At 37.2% G+C, this 28,000-nt stretch overlaps 2 protein-coding genes across 4 annotated transcripts in view; one reads left to right on the forward strand and one right to left on the reverse strand.

The window, feature by feature from the left end:
- On the forward strand, positions 1-27,996 carry LOC125830973 (DEAD-box ATP-dependent RNA helicase 8-like). Of its 3 annotated transcripts, none has more exons than XM_049510164.1 (9): positions 1-481; positions 7,441-7,501; positions 13,147-13,381; positions 19,299-19,537; positions 20,039-20,290; positions 20,372-20,552; positions 26,794-26,882; positions 26,962-27,035; positions 27,130-27,996. In XM_049510164.1, the coding sequence occupies exons 1-9, from the start codon at positions 240-242 to the stop codon at positions 27,206-27,208; spliced, it is 1,452 nt and encodes a 483-aa protein (XP_049366121.1). In that variant the 5' UTR covers positions 1-239; the 3' UTR covers positions 27,209-27,996. The 3 variants fall into 3 exon arrangements, 2 of the variants coding, with proteins under 2 accessions (XP_049366121.1, XP_049366122.1); XR_007443169.1 differs by having other exon boundaries at positions 136-481; positions 20,421-20,552; XM_049510165.1 differs by lacking the exon at positions 20,039-20,290 and having other exon boundaries at positions 133-481.
- LOC125830992 (LOB domain-containing protein 1-like) overlaps positions 1-28,000 on the reverse strand; it is a 393,543-nt gene that overhangs the window by 82,775 nt on the left and 282,768 nt on the right. The window lies entirely within an intron of this gene.

Consider the following 28,000-nt stretch of genomic DNA (forward strand, 5'->3'; position numbering starts at 1 on the left):
TTAAAAGTTACTTATAAACTTGAGATAATGAAAATAAAATAATTTAAATGTGAAATTCGCCAGAAATGATAGTTTATAGTAGTATTATTTTTTTGTAGTAATAACTTTAATTTAGTAGTAGTTATTAATTTTCATGTACAAAAAATAAAAATTCCTGGACTCCTAATCTAATTTTCGGTCCTTTTCTCATCGGAGAACGTACATAGAGTTCCTCCGGCCGTCGGTGAACAATACTGGTAATGAATTCGAGATCAGGATATCCGCCGCCTTGGATGGGCGGCGACGGCGGCGGTAGTATGCATCCTAATGCTAACACTAGTTTTCAACAAAGAAATCAACAGCAATATATGCAGAGAAGTTCAGTGCCGCATCAACAACAATTTCAGAACCAGCAAACACATCAGTGGATGAGAAGGAACCAGTTATCATCAGATTCTGCTATTGATGACGTTGAAAAGACTGTGCAATCCGAAAACGGAAGGTAGGGGTTTCTTACTCTCCTTTTTTTTTTTTTTTTAAATTTGAGAACTTTAATTAATACAGGGGTGGAGATTTTCTGCCGAAGCCATCAGTGCAATGGTGACTCTGCCCCTGATTGAATATTGAAATTTAGACGAAGTTTTTTTTTCTTCTTTCTTTTATGTGTGTTTTGTTCCTGTGTTATTGAAAGTTGCGGGACGAGTATTAAGTTTAGCTGAAGTAGCATAAGTTGCGGGACGAGTATTAAGTTTAGCTGAAGTAGCATGGACCTTTTTTTTTTTTTTTTTTTTTTTATGACAAGGGAAACCCACAGCCGCTACCCTTTGGGTGCGCACAGGGTAAAACTCCCGCTCCTCTGCAATAGCTCACAAACCACACAAGAGAGGTAACCCACACTAGGCATGCCCGGCGCGATGAGCTTGACCCAGAAGGCAAACTCCTTGCTTTCGCTGGCAAGGGGTTTTGAACTTGAGACCTCCAACATGGAAGTCCCAAGGCCAAACCAGAATCAGCAATAATTAGATAATATGACAAGCTAGAATTGATTAGCAGAGAATAGTTAAATTGGCATTTTAGTGGGTGTCATTTTGTTTATAAATGACTTAACTTCTTTTGCTAAATCCTCACGGCTTTAAAGTAGTTTTAATTGTTTGGAGGAATCCCTTATTTATTTTTATAATAATTATTAGCGGAAAGTAGCTTGATGGAGTCATGCAGCAAGACAGAAAAACCTCCAATTGCTAAATAGTACTGCAGTGTTTAAGGCCTTAAACTGCAGTTCCATGATGTCTATGTACATGTCTTAACCTATACCAACATTCACTTCAGTTTGCTGAGTAAACTCTAACAATGTCGTCGGAAAACTTATGGTAGGGCTCACTTTGGAGCTCCATTAGAGTGGGTTCAAGATGGAATTTATTTATGGCTTTATGCTAGCTGTAAACTTATTCTATAGGGCTGACTTTTGAGCTCCATTAGAGTATGTCAAAATGGAATTTAGTTGGGCTTGAGAACTTCAGCTTCTTTCACTCTTGCAATTTTCAAATATGTTTTAAAACACCTTTCTTGAGCATAGAGTCTATCAGAAGCAACCTCTCCACCTTAACAAGGTGAGGGTAAGGTCATCGTACACTCTTCCCTCCTAGACCCCAACTCTAGGGACCACACTAGGTATGTTGTTGTCGTTTTTGGGCTTCAGAGTTTCATTTTCACGTTGACATAGATGTGAGCCATTAATTTGATACTAGGACCTTGATTGAGCTCTAGCTTAAATTGTTACCACATTTCATATCCCAAGCTAGCTTAGCTTGTTTACAAGTTTCGACTTAATTCTAGCATGAAGGGGTAGCTTGTTATCTGACATCTTGGGTGCAACTCTACTTGAAGAACTCGTGTTTACGATATTGAAAATCCTAATTTCCTGAACCAAGTGCATTAGTTGGACATAGATGCTCGGACTGCCTAGCCCTTTTTTGGAGTTGGAAAGTATTAATTCATGGATTGTGTGGGGGTGGGACAATATACAAGAAGGCTGAAAACAAGAGAATGATACACAAGTATGGTTCTCTACAAATAGTTCCAAATAATCTTAAGTTATAGCTTACAAGAGCCTTGTAGGTGCACAAACAATTGACCAAAAATAAAGACATATTTAACTTTGCGAACTTGTATTCCACCCTTTCAAATGCTATCTTGTCTATTTCCCTCCAGAGTACCTACATCATGGTAGGAGGAGCTATGTCCCATGCTTTGCATCTCCTTCACCTCCTTCTGAAGGCATAACTATGAATCACGTCTTTCACTGTGACTGCACCCAACATTGACTACTATATTCCAAAATAAATTCACAAAATAGACTCAGTACAGTCCATCACAACCAGCTTGTAACCTGGGAATGCACAGGTGAATAGTTCACATCTTCTTCAGTTCCAAAAAAAAGAGGTTCACATCTTCTCTTAACTGTTTGCACATGAAGCACCAATTGACATTGGTTATTTTCTTTTTCCTTAGCTTTTCAGAATTTAGGATCTCCTCCATTTGTTTCCATCCATGCGAAGAATCATACTTTGAAATCACTACTAACTAACTGGAAGGGTCAGTATTTATCATTGGGTGGCAGGGTCATTCTAGTCAATAGTGTATTGGATGCTCTCCCGACTTATGTCATGTCTTTGTTTCCAATCCCTTCTAAGGTTTTGAAAAGATCAGACTCCTTAAGGAGGAAATTTATTTGGCAAGGCAACAAAGAAAATAAAGTAATTCATTTGGTCACATGGGACTGCCTCATCACCGGTAAAAAGGATGGAGTACTTGGCACTAGAGACCTCAAAGTCCATAACCTAAGCTTGTTGATGAAATGGTTATGGAGATATAACTTAGAGACTAAGGTTTGTGCAATATAAATATGGCCAACACAACCAGTGGTGCTCAAATAATGTGAATTATCCCTTTGGAGTTGGAGTTTGGAGAGCCATTACATCCTTGTGGCCATTTTTGGCTTGAAATGTCAGTTTCAAAGTCGGCAAGGGGAGTAAAATTCTCTTCTAGCATGACAACTGGCTTGGGCGTGGTCCTTTAAAAGTTTTGTTCTCTGATTTCTATACTATTGCTACTTAACCAGATACTAACCTTGAATTAGCTAAAGGAATACATCGGTGGAAACTTTTAGATGATTATTAAATGATTGGGAATTGATAAGAGTCGTGACTTGTTCAAGACCTTGGAATCTTTCCAAGGTTTCAAAGAATCTGAGGATATGTTGTGCTGAAAACCTGGAAGTGATGGAGTCTACACTGTCAAATCTGCATACAACTTCCAGATTAGGCAAAATGCACAATTTGACCAGTGACAGTGGAAGTTCAACTGGAAGACTAAGGCCTCATTTGTTTTCATTAAGATTAAGACATATGAATCTGAATGAATGCACATCTGAATCATTCAATTTTGTTGTAAATCTGAAACTGAATGATTAAGACTATTTGTTTTTAAACACACACACACACATATATATTAACAAAATATTAGAAAAAAAGGTCATTCTTTGATAAACGTTAAGATATTTGAATTATAAATAAATATTTTAAGTTTGATAAAAATAACAGTTACCAATCTCAAAAAAAGTTTGATAAAAATAAAATGGAATGACATGGACTACATATATAAATTATAATAATAAAAATAATTGTTAGGAAAAAATGTAGTCATCTTCTTTTGAAAAAAAATTCAACACAAATGAATCTTCCATAAATAAGTGAAACATCTCTATTCTATAATATGTTTGCTCATGTACTCTTCTCTAAAATAAAAAATGAACATGATACATTTAAATGATTTAAAATAAATTTATAAATGCATCATCGTTCGATCTCAACAATACATTTATGAAGTTGCGTTGCACTTCAATCAAATAAATTTTTTACAATAAATTTTATCAATTCTTGATAAACAAGTAGCAAGAACAAAAATTAAAAGTTTAAGGAAAATAATTCGGATAACTAATAAAGTTGGTGAAGGAGAGAGACTTGAATTTTTTTTTAATGAACAAAATATGGAGCACAATGTTATTACGAAAATAAAAGTATCTTTAAAAGAGTCTGAATGAGAATAAGACTCTGTCACAGAGACCCTTTGGACCCACTAAGAGATTATTAAGTAGAAAAGATAAACACACTTAATGGCCTAATGTCTGAACCATTCAAATTCAGATCTCCATTAAGTGCAAACATATGAGGCCTAAGACCCCTTACAAAATTTTATGGTTTTCTTGGCTTGTAGCAAGAGAAGCATGTCTCACTTAAGAAAACTTAAGAAGTAGGGGATTTCATCTATGCTCTAGATGTTGTATGTGCGGTGCAGCCAGAGAAAAGAATAGCCATCTGGTTCTACACTGTCCTATAACTGGACAATTGTTGCAACTTTTTTTGAACACGGTAGGACTAAGATGGTCTATGCCAACATGAAGCTGTAATTTAGTGAAGTGCTAGAACTATAATGGTGGTGTAGTGAGACAAAAGAAGTGGTGAAAACTTTCCCAGCTTGTAAATGGTGGACAATTTGGAAGGAGAGGAACTATAGAATTTTTGAAGACAGAAGCAGAAAGTCGAGATGAATTGTATTCTTTTGTTTCATTTTTGGTGTAAAGAAAACTATGTAGAGGAGACTGTAGAGGAGACTGAATCACTACTTATATGATATGTTCCTTGTGAAGCAGTAGTCCTAAGCATGGTTGGGTTTTGTAATTGTAGATAGCACTGATATGGTGTACATCTAATATACACACACATGTTACCAGTTTCAAAAAAAAAAACAAACTAAATCCTCTCTTTCAGTAAACTATGATAGAAAGACCTCAGCAAGAAAGGCCCTCTCCTACTCTCCACTTTCACGTGTCTTTCCTGATTGTGTGATAATTTGTTTGTAACATAGTTTCATCAAAATTTATACTCCTTCTGTCCCAATTAATGTGATGATGTTTGATTGGGCACAAAGTTTAAGAATGAAATGAAAACTTTAAACTTGTGGTTCAGAACAAGCCATAGATATTTGTGTGGCTGTGAATCATCTCATTTGGTAAAATGGAAAGTTTAAAATTAAGTTGTTACTAAATATAGAAAAATATCCTTCGTTTTGGGACTAAGCAAAAAGAAAAGAAATGGGATTGAGGGAGTAACTTATTTCTATCTTTGTCTTTTAGGTTTCTCTAGAGCCTTTGTTCGAAAGTGTGCCAACATCTTGTGTCGTTGTAGACATAATGAATTGTTATCTTCTTCTATATCCTAGAAGAAGTATGTTGGTTTCTCTTGATCTTGAGAAATCCTTGTTTACTGATGGACAGTCAACTGCTTTAAGCATTTTGAAGGCTAGGTGTATTGCAAATTTGTTTAGTTGGTCCAACTTGTATCCTGCTGTTAATGCAGAACAACTTCAGGACTTTATTAACTCACTAGTTCTGCTTGGATGGTTTATTGTAGCCAGAGATTTTTTTAAGCTCAAATGCCATATCTTGTAATTCTTGCATCTTCTTGATGTTGTTATTAATACCACTTACTTTATCAAAAAAAGAAAAAAGAAGACTTCATAGTGCTTCAATCCTTACTGTACCAATTCTAAAACCAACATGTCCTAGTATCGTGGGGATACTTGGTGGTTTTAAGCGATGTGAAGCCATGGGTTATACTTTATGGGTGAAGTCATGAGCTTTAAAGAAGTATGTGCTTTAAACATTGTTGTGCAAAGTGATCCCAATGAGAAACTATTGGTTCTTTGGATCTCATTGATGAGTTGCATTAATATCGTCATTATTGTATGTTTTAATTGCAATTTGATTATTAGAATATTAAATTCATATATATTTGGTACACTAGTTTCTATAAGTCCTTCAAAGAAAGAAGTGTGCATCTCATTTCAACCCCATGGACCTAGTTTTTTTTTTGCGCTTTCTGTTCTTAAAAACAGTGAGTACTTGTGGGGAGCTGGCAGAGACTGTGAACCATCTATTCCTACATTGTAGAATCACATGACATCTATGGATGGAGCGTGCCTGGGAAAATTACAGAGGCCTTAACAAGCTGGGAACAAGTTGGGTTATTTGCCAAGAATAGAGGCAGGTGGAGCCGTGGAGGATAGTCTCAGCAAGCATTTGGTGTACAATATGGAAGAAGAGGAATTCTAGGTGTTTTGAGCGCATAGAGAACAATATGCAACAGATTAAGCTCAATTGCATCTTGCTACTATTTTATGGTGTAATCAGTTACTTTTAAATGATCATGTTTCTATTATTGATGTTTTAGACTCATTATAGGCATAGGATCATAGAATCATAGATGTAGGTAGTACTTTGTAAATACTACAACTCTTATAAGATTCGGATTTTAACATATATAGACAAAGTCACCAGTTTCAGAAAAAAAAAAGAGATACCTTTTGCAACATATTGAAACTGTTGAAACATAGGTAGAAGGAGAAGAAACAAGATACTGTTGTGGAACACGGAATTTGATTGGGCACGGAGTATATGAAATGTGGGAGCACTTTGCAATGTTCCAAAACTACCCTTAAAATAAATAAAATTTTAAATAGTAGTATAGTTCTTACCTTTGTAGACTTCTTGCTAAATAAGTAGATCCCAACATGGGTAAATTGTTGATAGTGTCATTAAACATTTGCCAAACAAGGAAATGTGTCATTCTTTTTGGGATAGACTAAAAAAGAAAGTGTGTCATATAAATTGGGACAAAGGGAGTAACAAACCAACTCTTTTCAACAACTGCATACTTTTGCTTTCTTTTTGGTGTAAAGGGGAACTTGTAAATGAAACAAAATCAATACCTAGTCTCTTAGAATCCTTATAAGATTGAAAAAGGATTTTTCTTTTGTTTTTTTTTTGTTCACTTGTAATTACTACAACACTTCTTTAGCTCTAGTTTTATTAAACAATTACCTTTCTCTAAAAACACACAATGGCATACTCGGAAAAAGAATAGAATACTGGGGATACTAGACTTTCCCTTACGATGCAGCGATAGGACAATATAATCTCAGGGATACCACACTTCCCTTTACAACATAGCAATGGGACAATATGAAGGAGAAAGTTATGGATCTCATTGTGATGTTTGCAGTCAACACAAATGTTCGCGGGAAGAGCCTTTTTATGTCTTGTTGTCGGAAGCAAATCATTAGTGGCGAGTCTTTCTGAGGCCACAGACCACAAAGTGCCTGCACTTTGAAGGGAGGTTTAGTTTACATATGGCATTGGTAATGGAAAGGAGGGATGGATTTGATTATAAATTCAAAGATCAAATAGATTATATCATGAAAAACTTTTCTTTCCCCGAAGTTCAACTTAAGATTTTGGTTGATAATAGTAGGTAGGGTGACTATGAGTTTTATGTTTCAAAAGTTAAAATTCATTCTGTGATATTGAGAAATAAGTCATTTTTTGTTTTCCCTCTTATTTAGTTCACAAGATTGGAAGGCTAGGTTGAAGATACCACCACTTGATGCTCGATACAGGACAGAGGTAAATTGGCAATTGTCATCTCATGCTCATGCAGTTCAATTTATATTTGATATTCTCTATGAAATGACTGTTTCGACAGCCATGTTTGTTTCTCTTCTTATCTAACATAATTTATTTGAACTTCCCATTTATGTATCACATACTGCATCTTGATTTCACACCTTTAAAGATCAGATGTTATTTTCATATGTGACTTATCCGATGTAGTCTACAAGCATCTCATAATCAATTTTTGTCATGAAAACCTGGACATACTTTATGTCTATAATATTTCAGCCCTTGGGTTGTTTGTTTTTGAGCATTCTATGCACCATTTTACATCTACATAGAATTGATATTGTTATTATTGTCTGTAACAAATATAGGAAGAGACTGTTCATTTTGACTTCTTGGCCTAGCTTCAGGCCCATGGAGGAGCTTTGGGGAATTGGATGCTTCTAATTACTTATGGTAGCTAAGTAGGGATTTTGTCGGAGCAGAACTTGCCGTATGTGGTGGGGCTCATTTACTGATCATGTTGGCAACTTTGCAACATTGTCATGGATTTGGAGGTTGGGTCTATGCTCAATTACCTTCCGCTTTCTTGGAAGAGCTAAAGGTCTCATTAAGGAAGTTGACTCAGGAATTAGCAAATGCAATCTTCTCTGACCTTTCCCAGCAATGCTTTGTTATGGAGAAAACGACCAAATGAATCCTGCACCCCTTGATACTTTCAGATTTAGACACCATTTTTGGCTTATTAACTTTTATCCTCAGAAGTCATAAGCAGGGTGTTGCAACATTTTGAAGCTCTTGTGCATCCCATCCTCATTCTTTTACAATAGAGGTTTCAACTACTTAAAGTGAGAATGCATCTAAAGATTTGAGAAGTGCTCGTCCTTAATTGAAGCAATTATACATGTCTCAATGATTTTGACCCGCACTCTGTTTTCTCTCATCATGTTCAACCACCTCCAACTATTTCCTTCTAGCAAAGTTTATTTATTGTTTTTTGAGAAAGGTGACATGTGTATTCATCAGCACCAAGTTGGTACCGGAATCCATATTACAAGTGCCAAAGGCCTTGCTCATCTTACAAGGCTTCTAAAGATTCAAAAAAATGTTTTTGCATCCTCTATATAATTATCCTTACAAGTTACTATAGAGAATAGAAGACACATAGCACTTCATTTTTCACCCAAGAGTGTGGTCTAGTGGTCAATTAAATGGTTTGAGTACCATGAAGTTTCAGGCTCAATTCCCAACGGAGACAAAAATAGGTGACTTCTTCCCATCTGTCCATGCTATGGTCGGTATCTGTGTTGGGAGGTAGCAGGTACCCATTGGAATTGGTCAAGGTGCTTGCAAGCTAGCACAAACATAATGGTTATAAAGAGAACACTTCATCTTGATATTCTGTATAGACCATGACTTGTCTTCAAAACACATCGGGTTCCTCTCTGTCTCGTAGAGTCCACCAAATACAGGTCGGGAAAACATTCCTCCACTTCTTTCTAAAGCTACCTATTGCATTGAGCCGGCTCCATAGTAAGGCCTTATTATCTCTAGGCATTACCCATTTGATCCTAACCAAAGACAAAAACAATTCTCATAAGATTTATGTGAACTTACAATAAAGAAATAAATGACTGTTATTGCTGCCTCCTACTGACACAAATAGCACCTTGAAGTCAACCGAAAACCTCTTTTCTGAAAATTCTCATGTGTCAAACATGCTTTTCTAGCCACAAACCAAGTGAGACAGATCACCTTAAAAGGAGCTTTAATTTTCCACATAGCTTTCCAAGGCCAGTCAACACCAGCGTAGATGTATTTGACAAAATTAAAGCAAAATCTAGTGGTAAACTTTTTGTTGCTGCTTCTATCCACACCAGTTTCATCCATATTGCTTGTACCATGGAATACTTTTAGTGTCTTCAGAAAATCGGCCATTCTCAGAGTCTCCCAGTCATTTAGTTTTCTAAAAGAAAGATTGCAACCAACTGATTCCAAACATCCTCAATTGTAACATCAGGTGAAAAAACCAGACTGAGTAGATCTGGATACAACTCTTTAAGAGGGCCATGCCCTAACCAATTATCACTCCAAAATGATATTTTCCTCCCATTACCAATTCTGAACCCAGTATTGACAACAAACTCCTCCCAAATATTTTCTGATAGCTTTCCAAACGTGAATTCCGATAGAAGACCCCACAGGTTTAGTACTCCAGTATCCCTGCTGACAATATTTCTGTTGGATCACCTTCTTTCGTAATGCTTTAACTGCAGTGTTGTATCTCCAAAGTCATTTCCATAGAAGGCTTTTGTTATGCATTCTTAAGTTTGTAATGTTCAGTCCCCCAGTTTTTCTACTAGAAATCAGAGCCTTCCATCCCACAAGGTGAAAGCATCTATTCTCCTATCAAAGAAATTCTCTTGTCCCCCCGCCCCCTTGGCCCCTTCCTCCAACTTCACTTTTTAGTTGAACAGATCACCTGGAGCTTTGAGATATTTTGTATTTGATAATCAAGAAGTCCTCTGTATACCATTTCGTAACTCGTGGCTAATAGGTTCACTCCTCCATCGTTCTCAATTTATATGCTAGATGATTCAAACTCGTGATGTGCGCCTAGCACAATACCATTGTACTACAGTTACCATTAAACCAAATCCTTGGGTCATCTGCAGCTTTGGGATGTTAACAAGTCTTGAAATTCAGATACCAGTTCAAACACTTTACTTTAAAAAGAAAAAGTTAGAGCAATATTGGCAGTTGAATTTGGGTGGTAGTGAATAGAAATTTTATTAATAGGAACAGTAAATTACCTACTCGAGATACTAAATAAAGTGGTGCTGATGGGAAGTGTTGAAGATTCAATAATCTGGATAGGTTGTAAATATAGGAAATTTGCAGTTGATGCATGCTTCAAAAAGCTGGTAACACAGAACATAACAGTTGAGAGGCAGTGTCCTGGAAGATGATTTGGGAGGCTACAGATCTTCAAAGCTGGCCTGCTTTGGATAGATTGCTATCATTGGCACGTGCCTAACACAAGATAATTTACAGAGAAGAGGTTACATGTTGTGTATCAGATGCTCTGGTTGTGGAAGAAGCAATGTAGTCAATCAATCACATATTTATCCATTGCAGATTTTCTTGGCAGAGTTGTGTATGTTTATGAACCTGCACGGGGTTCAAGGGCGATGCATGGCGGACAATTTTTCTAGTGAGAATAGTGGATGTTCTGGCCCTTCCCCGGACCCTGCGCATAGAGGGAACTTTAGTGCACTGGGCTGTCCTTAAATAGTGGCTGCTCTGAAGGGAAAAGGAATACATTTCTTGTAAAAATTCATACTTGGTGTGTAGAAAATGACTGGGAAAACATTCTAGAATCGTTAGATCCTTTTATCCATTATAAATTGTCCATAAAGGACTCCAGGAACTATTTTGAGAGACCAGTTATCTCATCTTCATTAGTTAACTCAAGATACCAACAGCACGGTAGTTCAAAAGTGAAGAAAACAATTGTTGGAATGTTATTTTCAGAACGAATTTAAATTACTGGGAGCTTAGTGGGATGACTGGTTTTATAATGTTCTCCTCAGCTTCCAAGAGCTAAAACACAGTGAAGTATGGAAAGGAAATATGGATGGAAGTTTCACAGTAGGTTCTGCTACATGGTTTTAAAACGAAGGCCTTTGGGGAATCCTGATGTTCCACGGAAACTAGTCCGGAAATTAAAAGCACCTGCAACGTAATGTGTTTTGTTTGGTTAGTGATGAAAGAAGCTCGACTCATTCAGTGATAACTTGCAAAGAAGAGGCGTCCAGCTAAGCAGTATATGCGACATGTGTGGAGAAATCTCTGAGACAGTTGACCATCTTTTTGTTCACTGTTCCATGGTAACTCAGGTCTGGCAAATGTTCTATAGTCTAGGTTTGAAATGGGTCATTCCAGGTCTACTGCAGATGTTTTGAAATGACGGAGCAGGAAAGATTTGTCAAAAGCTATGAAGATTATATGGAACACCATTCTAACATGTATATGGTGGCAGAAAAAGTAGATTTTTCGAAGGAAAAGCCAATGCCACTCTTAAGATAATATCTGCGTCATCCTTTTAAACGAACCTGAAACGTTGTTACAGTTCTTAGAATCATTACATAGATAGTTAGGGATCTCTATGGCTTCCTTTGGTATGTAACTTTACTGCACTCTTTGTGTCTCAGTGTATAATATATTTACCATTTCAAAACAAAAGAAAAGATTCCAGGATCTTTTGTACGTATCGGTAGCTTTTGGTACTTTTATTAATAAATTATCTTATTCCTCCCACGACCCTACAACCAAAAAGAAACTGGCAGAGGACAAATAATATCTGCTAAATACCATCTAGCTTCTGTATGGAGGTTTATGTGATGCTTTAATTCTTAATTATCCCTGCTATAGGAATATTATAATATTCTCTGCCCATTTTCCTTAATTGTGCAGTTCTTTTCTATCGACCTTGTTATTTCCTTGTGTGACAACTCTGAGCCACTCTATAGATATTTGGACTAGAATTGAGAAATAAACAAAACCAGCAATATACTTTATTAGTATCGGGAAAACAAGCAAGCTCTGGGTCACTCCTAGACCTAACCACAACTTATCCGCTGGTTCTTCAACATTAGTCAGTTTGGGAAGTAAGACTTCCATCACCAAGTTTAACTTGGACGTAAATCCTTTTTTTTTTTTTTCAGGAGCAGTTTCAAACCAAAATACTCATTTGAATTCCAATTTGTCAACTATTACTAGGTATCTGCTATAAGCCTCTACTCATTTGAACCTCACCCTTCCATTTTAACTTTTAAGGTTATGACATCCTAATATTCTGCTAAATGGATGGATCTTATCAACGTCTCGTGAAAGCGAATCCTCTTGAAAGAGAGGGGTGCCTTCAGATTGCGGACACAGATGGTGCATGGCTGTTAAGGTGTTGGGTTAAGTGAGGTTTTGTTGTATTGCTTAATTATAAGGAAAAAAATCAAATATATCTATCTCAATCTTGTGGCATTCCTCTTCAAATCACATCAAAATTAACTTTGAAGAAATAGGGAAGGCTACTGTCTGATCTTTTAGTCCCATAATATTTTCCCTGAAAACCTATTAAATGCACTTGTGCAGTCGCCTCTCATTAGGAAAACAAATTGATCCAGAGATACCGGAAGAGAAAAAACAAATACTTCTGTAAAGTTGCCGAAATTTGCTGAAAATTGTTCTCCTATCTGAAGCTTGTGCAGTTGTCGCTCATAATTGTGGCCTTGTCACAATTTTCATGCAAGTGCTCAATGAATCTGAGTCTATTCTTGCGATAAGAGCGTTTTATCGTTTTTGTCAATAATGGTTCTACTAAAAATATAATACATGTTTTTAACACTAAGTTAACATAACGTAACATCACTGGTTCCTATCGCTATGATACTTAAGTCTCCAAGTAATTTGGTTAATTGTGTCATGTTCATTGATGTGGTTCATGTACATTCGTGTCTGATGGTTCCTTACCGCAGTGATTTTAATTGTTTAATAGAAGTCACGCACATTGTTCTACACTACACAAATTGCCCTTCGACTGCTGCTTCTCAACTTGAAGTGTGTGCACTTACAATAGTTATTGTTCCTGGCAGGATGTGACAGCAACCAAGGGAAATGATTTCGAAGACTATTTTCTAAAGCGTGAACTGCTTATGGGAATTTACGAAAAGGGATTTGAGAGGCCATCACCAATTCAGGAGGAGAGTATTCCAATTGTTCTAACAGGAAGTGATATTTTGGCGAGGGCCAAGAATGGAACTGGGAAGACTGCTGCCTTTTGCATCCCTGCATTGGAAAAAATTGATCAGGACAACAATGTCATTCAAGGTTCTTATCTAATTGAATAGCTGTTTAATTGTTGGTTCTCTGCTGGTTGGAACTGTAACAAAAACTAAATTGCCTACATAGTGCAGTTTGAATCTGCTTATTTATTCGATCACTACACAAGCTTGAGCATGAGCTTGGCTTATAGCTATGGTGCTGAATGAGCTAACTTTGAACCGGACTTGTTTTGAGCCCCTCAAAAACATCTCCTTTCCTTCTAGTAAAATTGCAATGTATCAGTATGGTAACTATATGACAATATGGGTGCCATAGTAAACCAAATCACCAACATATCTACAGGTCAGAAAATGATATCTTCAGGTGCTCAATTTCAAGCTAGTCTGTTAAAATGTTCCGCCTTTCATGGGGTTGCAATTTTGCAAACCATAAATTCAAGGCCCCATCATGTAGGCATTCTTGTTTCTCTTAAAAATACCAGTAAAAAGTTGTATGAGTACCTTCCATTTAAGAAGCTATGTGATAAAGCATATTAGCCTACTGTTTTCTTCTTATCTCTCTATGTATTACTCCCTCTGTTTCAATTTGTTTGCCTTATTTTCCTTTTTAGTCTGTTTACAAGAGGATGTCTCTTTTCCCTTTTTGGCAACTCTTTTATTCTAACTTTCCACATAATATGTTTACGACCACAAGATTAAAGAGCATTTTGGTACATTTTACATATCTTTAGTTTAAGACACAAGGTTTAAAAGTCTTCTTTACTCTCTCAAACTCCGTCAAGTTAAAATTAAACAAACAAATTGAAATGAAACTGATATTCTTTCCTGGTCATCAAGCTAGAGTTACTTGAATTAGAAGATGCATTAACTCTCTTATTCTGCAGACAAACTGCATTGTATTCTGATATGAGAAGTACAGTATCTATAGTCTATGTTTCCTAAAATGAAGAAACTTTTTTGTCAAAAAATAAAATTAAGAGCTTGTTTGGAGACTTGGAGCCCCCTTTTCCAAATTTTAAGTACTTTTTAGCTGTCTAGTTTTTGCTATTTTGAATACTTTTTTATATTTCAAAATACTTGTGAGAGGTATCCTGCATACCGAGACTTTTTTAGGAGGAAATTTTAATGGACACATAGGAACCACTTTAGGAGGATACAATGATGTTCATGGTTGTTTCGGCTTTGGGGATAGAAATGAAGGAGGAGTTTCATTTTTAGACTTCGCAAAAGCTTTTAAGTTTGTAATTGCTAACTCGAGTTTCTAGAAAAGAGAGGCGCACTTGGTAACCTACCGTAGCATAATGGCTAAGACTCAGATAAATTATCTGCTCCTTAGGAAGTGTGATAGAAGTTTATGCAAGGACGTCAAGGTTATCCCTGCGAGAATCTTACGACCCAACATAAGGTTGTCGTTATGGATTTAGATATCAAGAGGAGGAAGAAGAAGAGGGTTGCTTGTGACCTACCAAGGATTAGATGGGGAGGCCTGGCTGAGGCCAAATCTCAGGAATTGGAGAGAAGTTGGTGGCTACAGGTGCTTGGTGGAGTAGTGGAGACGCAAGTAGTATGTGGGCGAGGACAATTGATTGCATCAGGGAAACAACTAGAGAGGTATTAGGGGTCTCAAGAGGGAACTCATGCTAGCATAACATGGATTGGTGATGGAAAGGAGAGGCACAAGGAAAAGTTGAAGCTAAGAAGTGGCATATCAGAAAACTTAGGTGAGGAAGACAGGAAAAGGAATAGAGAAAATCATCTCTTCCTTCAATGTAGAATAACCAATATTTTGTGGAATGTTTTTATCAATCTGAAGGGCATGAAATGGGTTATGCCTAGGAAAATTACGCAAGATATGGAGCAGTTATGCAAGCATTACCGGGCATAAAGAAAGATGGAAAATCATTCCGGCTTGCATCTGGTGGTCTGTGTGGAAAGAAAGAAATCTCAGATGCTTCCAAAACAAGAGTAATTCCATCCAGAAGATTAAGATGAACTGCTTAGTTTTGTTTCTTTTTTGGTGTAAACAGGAGTTCATGGTAGATCTGAATCAGTTACAGATGTTTTAGGTTCCTTGTAAATTTTGCTATAGGATTAAAGATCTTCCTGCTAACCTCCACAATTGTAATTAGGAACTTGTAATTTGTTGTGGCAAGTTCTGGTTTTGTTTTGGAATAGAATACAAGTTGTTACCTTCTCAAAAAAAAAAGATGACAAAGAAAGAAGCAAACCTAGCGATCATAGCGGCTAAAACGACAACTTTTGAGCACTTGTATGAAGAGCTCGAGTGCAAATGAGGGGATAAGAAGCAGTATAGGATCGCAAGGTGAGAGAGGAGGGCCTGTAACCTAGACTAAGTAAAGTGCATCAAGGATGAGAATGACAACGTGTTAGAAGAGGTGCACATTAAACAAAGATGACAAATGTACTTCCATAAGCTCTTGAATAAAGAAGATAGGAAAATCATGTTGGGGCAGTTAGAGCATTTTGAGAGTTGTGGAGATTTTGGGTATTGTGGGCACATAAAGACTACGGAGGTTAAGGGGGTCATTCATAAGATGAGGTGAAGAGTGACTAGGTTAGACGACATCCTGGTTGATGATATTCAGAACTATAACAACTATAGGGGTATCAAGCTACTAAGTCATACTATGAAAATTTGGGAGAGAGTGATCGAAATGAGGATGATAGGAAGTGTCTCTTATCTCCGAGAATCAATTTGGATTCATGTCGAGACGATAAACTATAGAAGTCATTCATCTTGTATGGAGATTGTTGGAACAATATAGGAACAAGAAGTACGTACATATGATGTTCATTGTTTTAGAGAAGGCATATGATAAAGTCCCTAAGAAGGTCCCTCAAAGATGTTTAAGTCCAGAAGTGTATTAATGGTTTCATTAGGACTATTAAGGACATGTATGATAGAGCCAAGACCCAGGTTAGAACAATGGGATGTGATTAGAACACTTTGCGGTCATGATGGAGTTGCATCAACAATCAACCCTAAGCTCGTTCCTATTTGCCTTAGTGATGGATGAATTGACATAACATATTCAAGGAAAGGCGTCGTTTTGTATGCTATTCACATATGACATAGTACTAATTGACGGGACATAGTTGAGTTATTGATAGGCGGGAAGTTTGGCAATAGACTCTAGTTTTAAGATTTCAGGTTAAGCAAGACTAAAATAGAGTATATGAAGTACAAGTTGTGTGAAATAACGCGTGAGGTGGAGGTAGAAGTGAAGATCGATGCCTAAGTCATACCCATAAAAGAAAGTTTCAAGTATCTTGGGTCTATAATCCAAGGAGGGATGTGAAGATTGATGATGATGTTGCACATCATATTGAAGCAAGGTTAGTGAAATGGAGACTCACATCCAGGCTGTTGTGCAATAAGAATATATTGTGAAGGCTTAAAGGTAAATTGTACCATGCTAGTTAGATCAACATTGTTGTATGGGGTGAAGTGTTGGCTAGACCCACGTTCAAACGATGAATGTAGCGGAGATGAGAATGCTCAAGATGTGTTGGCATACTAGGATAAATGATTAGGGATGGAGTTATACAGGGCAAGGTGGGAATAGCTTCGGTGGTGGGCAAGATGAAGGAAACAAGGCTGAGATGGTTTGAGCATGTGAAGAAGTGTGTGGATGCACCAGTAAGGATTAGTGAGGAGTTTGTTGTAACAGGAGTTCAGAGAAAAGTAGATGTAGACTGAAGAAGAACTGGGTGGTGATTAGAATTTAGACATGACATGATACTACTCCAGCCTATTGGACATTATCCAAGATAGGAAGGAGTGGAGGTTGAGGATTAGGCTACAAGGTTAGTAGGTAGCCGAGTGTCGTGACATATTGTGGGAGACTAAGTTGCACGGACTCATGTGCAGATCTAGAGGTCGGATCTTTCATAATCTAAATTTTAAGATTCGGAGGTACGGATCCAGGTGCGGGGATTCGGCTTCAAATAACTAAACATAGAGTTATGTGTCTAAATTTGGAGACATTATGTGGAAAATTTACAAGGTATTATGTGGAGAAAATATTGATCAAGAGGAGAATCTAGAAGGTGATATAAGAAAAAGGTCTGACATAGAAATTTCAATATAAGGTACTCCATTTTCTTCAATTTCACAATTAACTTTTGTTTTGATTATAAAATCATTGTATTTGTCTCAAATTTCTCCATTGATTTTTGTCAAAGTATCCAAATTTGGTACGTATCCCACACCCAACCCATACCTATGTCATGTCGAAACAGGTGCAACGCCGAAAGGGAAGAGTTCGAGCAAATTTAGGTGGGAGAGGCAGGGGATAACCTCCTCTATGCTTCTCTTTATTATTAGTGTCATTTGGTACTTGTGTTGTTCCTTTTCTTCTTTGTGTATTACCTATGTTGCGTGAACTCTTCAAAAATGTCAATGGGTGCGTGTGCGTGTCGGATTCTCCAAAACTAGTGTACTTTTGGAGAATCCGACAAGGGTGAGGCATCAAAAGTGAAGAGTCCGCGCAACTAAGTGTATTACTACCTGTTGCTTCATATGCATCTTGATATTTTGTTGTCATATTTTCTTGCTACCATGCTTCGATTTCTTTTCATGCCTGTCAAGTTTAGGGTCTAGTGGAAACAACCTTTCTACCCCACAAAAATCGGGGTATGATCTGCTTGCATCTCTATCGAAAACAATCTCTCTCCCTAGAGCCCACTTGTGGGATTACACTGGTATGTTGTTGTTTGGAACATGTCAACATGATATTACGCTGGGTGGATTGGGTTATGAATCTAACTTTTCTTGTTGATGATGTAACCTTTTTAATATTTTAACCTGCATACACCAGTGGTTTGGATTTGTGTATGACCCAATTACTTAAATCCTCTTGAAACCCCCAATATAACCAAACTGCTTGATTGCCACCCCCCTTTATGTGTGCATATCTTTAATCACCAACAATAAATCTCTTGCAAAGAGATTCTTTGGAGTTAATTGCTACTTGAATTATAATAAGAGAACATTTAGTAGCTTTTCCTTTGGTTTATTTGGAAATATTTTGAACTTAAATTCACGGTCAAGATATTGTAAAAAAAAAAGTTTCAAGGTCAAGTTGTAAAATAACTTGAGAAAAGAATTAATATTGTAGGCAAGAAAGAAAAGAATTAAAGTTATACCTTAAGGTTGTGGGTTCGAGTCGCCAAGGGAGCAAAAAAATGGGAGCTCCGAGGGAGGGGTAAAAAAAAGAAGAAAAAATTGAAGTTTTCATGCATGGCAATGTAAATTTTTACAAGTTTGGTACAATTTATCCTGCTCCAAGAGGTTATTTACTGTTTTTTTTCTAGGTTGCTAAACCATGAAGGCGATTACATGTAATTGGTTTAAGGTGACTTGGCATATTTTACCTATAAAAAATATCTGACTTGATATCTTTTATACCATCTATGGATGAAACTTAAACTCTTTAAAGAATGTTCAAGCAACATGTTTGCATATGTTATGACGTTGAGCTTGAGCCTAATATAGTTAAGTGATAACACTCAACACCTTTTAATTCAAGTTTATTTTCTTTGGGTGGGGTGGTTAGTAGTTAAGCGAAGTTCAACTCTTCACAGTGCTCTTTTTCCAACTATTATTGGTTGCACATTGAATGAGCTCATGAAATCTTCGCATGTCTTTGCTTCTTAAGGGAGTGTTTTAATGATGTTGTAATGCATAGACTGCTACAAATATTTTCTTATGTTAGAAGCTACAATATTTTGGTCATGTGGAGTGTAGTTGATACTATGCATTAAGTAATCTTATGTTGGTCCTAGAAATTGATTCCCTCCTGCAAAATAAAATATTTGTCCTTTTCTTTTAAGAAAACACTGTTTGTTGATAGATAAGCAATGGTTGGATCCTTATAATTGGTTTAGGTTGGATCCTTATAATTGGTTCACTAAGTTACTGTTGATGCCTCCATATGCAGTTATTATCCTTGTCCCGACTCGGGAATTGGCTCTTCAAACATCTCAAGTTTGCAAAGAACTTGGGAAGCACTTAAAAATTCAAGTCATGGTTTCCACTGGGGGGACCAGCTTAAAAGACGACATAATGAGACTGTATCAGCCAGTGCATTTGCTTGTTGGAACTCATGGAAGAATACTTGACCTTGCAAGGAAAGGAGTGTGTGTTTTGAAAGATTGCTCCATGCTTGTCATGGATGAGGTAATTCTTCTTCTTCCCTTTTCCTTTTGCTTTTTCCTTCTGTGAAGCCGCATGGCTATTTTTCTCTTAGATTGCAGACAACCAAAAGGCTATATTGATTGCCAAATGTTATCAGTTCTTCACGAACCTTGTTGAATACGGGGAAAGTCATGTGCAATATTAAGAAAGTCTAATCAACATAACATTTTTGATATGTCCATAACATTTATTTCTGATTTGGAGAACAATATGCAAGTAATGCTTTAAGCTAGTGTAGTTATGACTCTCATGTGGAACCTAGAAAGTCAAGAATCAAGCTATAAAATTCTTCCCTTACCTGAATAATAATTTTGAACTGTCCCTTGCATGTATACACATTCTATTACGAGTTTGCTGGAATAAATGATTATCTTTAACATCTCCTCCCATACCCACCCACCCCAGCCCCTACACAATTTTTTTTTTACAGGGATGACACTTTATGTTATTTATAATTTAGTTGTGTTTACTTATGTCCTTCAGGCTGATAAGCTTCTATCACCAGAGTTCCTACCTTCCATTGAGCAGCTGATCCGCTTCTTGCCTGCCAGTCGGCAGATATTAATGTTTTCCGCTACATTTCCTGTTACAGTCAAGGCCTTCAAAGATAGATACTTGCAGAAGCCTTATGTTATCAACCTTATGGACGAACTTACACTCAAGGGTATTAGCCAGTTTTATGCTTTTGTTGAAGAAAGACAGAAACTTCATTGCCTTAACACTCTGTTCTCGAAGGTTGGTCCTTCACCAAACTATTAATGGTGATATGAGTACTTACATCAATTCATGTTATAACATTCTCTTCTGTTTTTGCAGCTTCAAATAAACCAATCAATAATTTTTTGCAACTCCGTAAATCGTGTAGAACTTCTTGCCAAGAAGATCACGGAACTGGGTTATTCATGCTTCTATATCCATGCGAAGATGCTTCAAGATCATAGGAACAGGGTTTTTCATGACTTCCGCAATGGTGCCTGCAGGAACCTTGTCTGTACTGGTATGATAATTGTATCTACTTCGAACTGCTATTACTCATACTTGCTGGTGTTTCTTGTTGTAAGTGCTGAGTCAGTGGTAGGTGATCATTGAGGTTAATTGCTGAAATTGCTCCTATGATTGTGGATGAAGTGTCTCATTGCAAATATTAAACATTGAAGATCGATTCTGATGCCCCTCGAAGCATATTTACCGGTTCATCGTTGTCTTTAGAATATGTTTTCGAGTAGTCAAATATCAAGAGAAATTTGATGGTAATGGTTCCTGTATGGAAGTCATTTGGTTGTGACTAGAGGCAGGCCTACGTTGGTGTTAGGGGAATCACCTGCACCCGGTAATCTCGAAAAGATCCTATATATATGTGTAATATATTGAAAAAACATAGTTTACTAGGCACCCAAAGTTACAAGACCTGCTTGGGGACACTGTGCACATAGGAGCGGGAGTTTTGCCTTGTGCACACCCAAAGGGTAGCGGCTGCGGGTTTCCCTTGTCATTTAAAAAAAAAGGCCTGCTTGGGGGCACTTGTCTGGATGAGAGTTGTTTTTCTTGACCATCTAGGTTCGACTTACCTTTTGTGCACCTTATTTCTTTCTATTTTTGAGTTAAATGGATGTCCTTTACTCATCAGCCCATATATATGTATGGCAGAGTAATTTTTTGCTTCTTTCTTTTCCCTTTAGTTTAAACTTTTATCCCAACAGCCCCACCTTCCAATCTCATTTTACTTTCTGAATAGAATGGATGTATCTTCAAAACATCTGCCATTTCTCTTCCTCCTCATAGTCCACACAAGATGGTATTATCCTCCACCGTCTCTTATGGCTTTTGCTGCCTCCAACAACTTAGTGATCTGTTGTGTGCGCAGGCATGGTCCATCTAGTGTCAATGAAGCTTGAGTAAGATTGATCATAACTGGGCAGTGAAGCTACAATGAAGAAACAAGTGTTTGTCAGTTTCCCTGTTTTGTTGCAGAGAAAGCATCTGGACACTATCTGCATCCCTTTCCTTTGTAGAACTTCATGTGTAAGATAAGCTCTCTTCACCACCAAGTAAAGCACTTCACCTTGTTAGGGATCATACCTATCTAGAGTTCCAGACATAATTCTATTGATACTGCTGCCTCCCACTAAGATTAAGGATTTCTCTTTTGTAAGCCACTATTGACAGTGTAGCAACCATCCTTGTTATGCCTCCAAAGAATTATGCCTGAGTTTGTTCTTATGCCACTGAACCCCTCAAGTGTTTCCAGTTATGATGTCACCCTTTCCACTTCTGAGTCATTTAGAAGTCTCTTGAAGGACAGATCCCACCCCCTGAGGGATCCAACACTAACCTACTCTAGCATCTGGATCGTTGTAGATAGTGAAAAATCTGGGAATGATTCCATGAGGGGGTTTGGTCTGTCTTACATTCCTACTAGAATTGAATTTTGCTACCACTTCCAACCTTTAGTTTTAGATTTGGTTCCATCATGGGCCAGAAGGCCTTAATGATTTTCCAAACTCCTACTCCATAAGGTTTTCTGACATCTGACCTACCTCTGTAGAGCAAGAGTTTTCCTCCCATACCTTTCACTAATTACCTCCTTCCATAGAGCTTGCTCCTCCCATTGCCTCTCCAAAGCCACTTCATCAATAAGCAGTTATTATGTATTCTTAGCTTTTCTGATTTCCAATCCACCCCTTTTCTTGCTAAGTAAAACTATTTTCTATTTTACCAAGCAGACCCCTTATTTTCTTTACAGACTTACCAAAGGAAGCTTCTCCTTAGTGAATCCAGTTTTTTAACAACTTTGGATGATAATTCTTTTGATTTTCAAATATGCAAAGTCTCAATTCCCAAACTCAACTTCTCTCCATGGAAGAGAAGAAACCCTTGCTCCAATTTTCAAAAACCCAGCTTTGCTCACCTCCAACTCACACCACCAGTCTGCCTATTGCAACCCAAATTTTTATGAAGTTTTGCCTGCAATATCCAACAAGCTAATTTGTCTGTCAACAGTAACCCCTTCTTGTTCTCACCTCTTTCAATTTGTGGAGACTCATTCATTTATGAAATTGTCTTTGATTTTACATGTCACATTGTAATTGTAAAAAAAAAAAATCTCAACAAGGGGTATGGTGGAATTTGCTGATTTTATTGAAGAGATGTACTTTTTTGTGAAACTGATAACTACTATATATATTAAAGTTGAACCATAACAGTGCAAAAAGACTTTACAAAATCCCAACCAAACTTAGGCTACTACTTCACAAGGATCCTATCATATCAACTAGTGATTCAGCCTCCTCAGCATTGCATTCTTGAAGACATGAACTTAATTGATCTACATTTAGAAGATGCCACATACACTTGGTTTAAAGGGGACAATGCAGAGATAGCTTCTAGAATTTTTAATCTCTAATGAATGGGATGACAATATTAAACAAGTCCCAACGCAAGCTTTACTGGGTGGTTCTTGGAACAGGAAAAAAAAGTATTTCAGATTTGAGAATTGGCGGTTAGGTCAACAGGATTCAATAACAGAATAAGAAAGGTGGAGTTCGTTCAACTTCTCAGGGAATCCTGACTACATACTTGCCTGCAAACTAAAAGCTCTTAAATCTTAACTCAAAGAGTGGAGCAGAAATGAGAATGGACTATCAAAGGAAGAAACTGTTAGGTCAAATGGTAGATTTGGAGGTGGTGCTTGGAGACAAAATATTAACAGAGGAAGAAACAGTTGAAAAGGCTTCTTTATTCATGGACTATGAGGAACCAATCAAACATGAAGAAACCTCTTGGGACAAAAATCAAGGGCTCTGTAGTTAAAAGAAGGTGATAGGAACACGAAGTTCTTTCACAAAGTGGCAAATGCACACAAAAGATTCAACAACATTGATCAACCTCTGGTTCAGGGAGAAATAACTGAGGAGCTAACTAATATTGAAGGAGAAATCATTGGCTTCTACCAGAAGCTCTGTACTGAAACAATACAATGGTGGTGTACTTATCATTATGACAACTGTCCCATCTTATCGAGGAGGACAATGACGCCTTACAAGGTGACTTTGATGAAAATGAAGTGCTAAGGTGTCTGAAATTGTGTAGCACACAATGCTCATGGTCAGATGGGTTTTCCATGGGCTTCATCATCAAATTTGTGAGGTAGTGAAACAGGACATCAAGTGTGATTTTCAAAACTTCAATGTTCAAGAAGTTTTTGAAAGAAACTTCAATGCAACCTTTATAGCTCTCATTCCCAAGACGAAAGGTGTTAAGGAATTGAGGGACTTCAAGCCTATCAGTTTAACATGAAGCATTTACAAGTTGTTCTCCAAAGCACCTTGAGAGATTAAAAGAAGTGATTTCTAAACTGGTGGTTTCTCAACAAATGACTTTCATTAAAGGTAGACAGATCATGGATGCTTTTCAAAAGCTGATGAAGCAGTTAATTCCAGGTTGAAGCAAAAGAAATCTGGAATTTTGTGCAAACTTGACATTGAGAAAGCTTATGATCATGACAGTTGGAGTTATCGGCTGAGTTTGCTGGGGAGTTTGGACAGAAATGGATACACCGTATCAAATTTTTCATCTCAACTATCAGTTTCTCTGTAAATGGATCCCCAGCAGAGTTCTTCAAAGCACAAAGAGTTCTCAGGCAAGGAGATCCTTTGTCACCCCTTCTGCTTGTGATTGCTATGGAAGGCCTCAACTATATGATTAGAACTAAGAACAACCAATTTGCATGGGTGGATAAGAGACTTTGATGTAGCTGGAGTTGGCAATGACAGTTTAGAGGTAACTCATCTACAGTGTATTGATGACACACACTTATCTTTTGTGATGCTGAAGAAGATCAGTTGAAATACCTAAGGGTGATTCTGGTACCTTTTGAAGGGATATCTAGCTTACACATCAATGGAGGGAAAAGTTTTCTCTCCCAATCAATGTAGTTACAAACATGGATCTTTGGCTGCAATCGTAGGAGGTGAAGTTAGGACTCACTTAAACTTGTATAAAGTCGAATAAGTAGGCATACACGTCCTGTATGGCATAATGTATATCAGTTTGATTGTGTCCCTCGTGAATTGCCATATAGGACACATGTGTCTACTTGTTCAACTTTATATAATATTTTTTGATAACGGTGGTGTCCGGGCCAGCTTGTTAGCACCTCAACTAATTCCATGGGATACCGCCACCTCCTACCAACAATAGGTACGAGGTAACTTTATCCACCAAAGCTAGGGCAGATAGGAAGAAATCACCTAATGTTTTTTTCTCTTTGCTAGGATTTGAACCTAAGACCTCATGGTTCTCACACACTTCAGTGGTTACTAGGCCACACCTTTGGGTGCAACTTTGTACAAGTTTAAGTGCCTACTTGTGCACATTCAAAGTTGGATTAGATGTCAGCTGAAGCCAAGTTAAAAGACATATTTATGTATTATGCGTAATTTTCTTTTGAAAGGGAACAAAGAAAGATAGGAAACCACTTGCTTTTGGAAAGAAATATGGGAGTTTGGGTATCAAAAATTTGAAGATCCATTCCGCTTGGGAAAAAAAATGGATGTGGAAGTTCACCAATGAGAACCAACTTTTGAGGGGAATATTACTAGAGCTAAATGTGGAAGAAAGACGATCGGATGACTGAAGAGGTCACTACACCTTTTGGGGTTAGTTTTTAGAGATCCATTAGTGTCATGGGGGTGAACTGAAGATCAATTCCAAGATCAAAGTACTTAATGGGAGCAAAACTAGCCTTTGGTAGGATTATTGGCACGAGGTGGGCATTTGGGAAATGGATTTTCCAGATGTCTTCAATTTAGCGCCGGTTTAGATTGGCTTATTTTAAGTGTTTTAAGCCAAAATAGCTTTTAAGCACTTATGTAGTGTTTGTGTAAATTAATTAAGTACTCACAAGCACTTGATTTTAAAGCTAAAATAGTAAAAGTAAGCCAAAAGCCATAAGCCATAAGTTATGATTACTAACTTATGGCTTATAAGTCAAAAGCCAAAAGTCAATCCAAACAGGCTCATTGTTCTATAGCAGCAAAGGACTATACAAAAAATGTGGACAGCTCAAGGATGGAACATCATTTTAGGAAGACAAATCAGTGACTGTACAAAAAGAGACTGATCTTTTAGCACACTTAAGCAGTTTAGTGGGCTAACAGAGGAAGATGTTTTTTTGGTGGATAGGAAACAAGAGGGGATTATTCAAGGTCAGTGCCATCCTAATCAACAGATAGCCAACTAACTGGCCATGGTAGCACATTTGGAAAACTAAAACACCACACAAAGTAGCTTGTTTTGTGTGGCTACTAATCAAAGTAGCTACCCTTACACAAGACATTTGATGAGAAGAGGGATCCCATTGTGTTCAAGATTATTTTTTGTGGAGAAATAATAGAGACACATTTGTGGTCCCAGTGCACACACAAGTGTACGTAATCGCCAAGTAATACAACTAGATATTTTTTGCATTTTTCGCCTTTGATAACACTGTCAAAGTTCTTGTTAGACCATGAGACTTTTCAAATGCTGAATTTCAGTAGTTGAATTACAAGTGGTCGTGGCTTAAAGGTGTATTTCAAGTGATTTTGGTTTTTACCCACAAATTTTTAACTTTCATAGTTCTTTTTCCATTCATGTCCAAACACAACTTCAACTACCACAAACTCTTTTTCAACTTCAACTTAAATTTTTATTTTTTTTCAACTTCTACTCAAAAGTGTCCAAATTCTGACCTAGTGTAGCATCCATTTGAATTTTACTGTTGCATGATTATCTTGGCATTGTTGCCTATTTATAGATATAAATCTTGCCTTTATATTCATGATCCACACTTAATTCCCCTGAATCCTTTTACTTTCCCCAAAGAAAAAATGTTTCCTCAAGTCCTGCTCTTGCACGGTGATAACTGATAAGTAACTGGGGTCTCTTTTTATATATGTCCCTTAGATTGGTTAAGGAACTTCGTCACTTTCTTGTTGTCTACAGATCTGCTTTACTAATTGCATGATGATAAACGTTTCCTCAAGTCCTGCTCTTGCACGGTGATAACTGATAAGTAACTGGGGTCTCTTTTTATGTATGTCCCTTAGATTGGTTAAGGAATTTCGTCACTTTCATGTTGTCTACAGATCTGCTTTACTAATTGCATGATGATGATGAATTGCATGTTCTGCTTATTATAATGCATATATGTCTTCTAGATTGATCAAGTAACTTAGCTTACTTCATGTTGAACTCAGATTTGTTTACTAGAGGGATAGACATTCAAGCTGTCAATGTTGTTATCAACTTTGATTTCCCAAAGAACTCAGAAACATATTTACACAGGGTATGTGATACAGATCCTTACCAAGTGAATCGTCTATCTATTTGTACTATTATATTATTCATATTTACTTTTTGTGCAGGTTGGGCGGTCTGGGAGATTTGGTCACCTTGGTTTAGCTGTCAACCTAATTACTTTCGAGGATCGCTTCAATTTGTAAGTATAAAGTAGTTCACCTCTTATATAGGTCGTTTGGTTTGCACTCTTCGTTTTATTAATTTATTTTTCATGATATTAATATTTTTGACAGGTATAGAATTGAACAAGAGCTAGGAACTGAGATTAAGCAAATTCCGCCACATATAGACCAGGCCGTCTATTGCGGGTAAAATCAATCATTTTCATGGTCAATACTGTTCTGGATGGTGAGTCGTTAATGACGAGATGCTTCATGCACACAGTTTGTCTGAGTTCTGAGCTGAGCTACCCGAGAATCTAGTTTTTCCATGCAGACTTGAATGCATCTTTCGACAACTTTAATTGTCCATTAGTGTTTGTAGTTAGTTTTGCTGGCATTGAAGATGGTTGGCACATCTTGCATAAGTTATGATGTCTTATTTCTTTGAATATCTTCCCCAAACGTAAGGAGAGAGGGTGGGGAGATATTTTTTTAACACATGCTTTCTTGGAATTGTCAGTATTTTGTGTTTGAAGATATGTGACTCCTGAGAATCTAAAAGAATGAGAGACTTCGGTATTTCATGGTTGCTGAGATGACAAAGTGAATTGTAGATCTTTGGCTCCTAACTTCCCTTTAGATGATGCAGAAAGAATTTAATGGAAGATAACGACACTGGAAGGGTCTGTTCATTGATCGACTATCCTTTGCTGAGCTCTCGGATCTGTAGTGTGTGGCATTCATAGTTGTTTTATTTCTGTGGCTGTAGAACGAAGCTGTCGAAATTATTCTGTTAGTTGTTCCACCTTATGGTCATTGACAACATGGCATTGACGTAGAGATTGTCATGGAGATGCACCTATTGTGTCAAACATGTCGAGTTGTAGAACAATCTTTAATGGTGAAATGAGCTGAGACATTCAAGTGCAGCTTCAGTATTTACCAGCTTTTATAATTTTATAGCCTATTGCCCTGTGTTCAAAGGGGAATTTCATCCTTCTGT

This window comes from Solanum verrucosum, unplaced genomic scaffold (genome assembly GCF_900185275.1).
Source record: "Solanum verrucosum unplaced genomic scaffold, falcon-dt-bn FXZP01000049.1, whole genome shotgun sequence".
Taxonomy (NCBI): domain Eukaryota; kingdom Viridiplantae; phylum Streptophyta; class Magnoliopsida; order Solanales; family Solanaceae; genus Solanum; species Solanum verrucosum.

What these genes read in the sequence shown, in the direction of transcription:
- LOC125830973 (XM_049510164.1), top strand. Translation starts at nt 240, where the DNA reads ATGAATTCGAGATCAGGATATCCGCCGCCTTGGATGGGCGGCGACGGC. An exon ending in ATGCTCGATACAGGACAGAG is followed by an intron (nt 7,502 to 13,146) that starts GTAAATTGGCAA and finishes TGTTCCTGGCAG; the next exon opens with GATGTGACAGCAACCAAGGG. An exon ending in CAGGAACCTTGTCTGTACTG is followed by an intron (nt 20,553 to 26,793) that starts GTATGATAATTG and finishes TGTTGAACTCAG; the next exon opens with ATTTGTTTACTAGAGGGATA.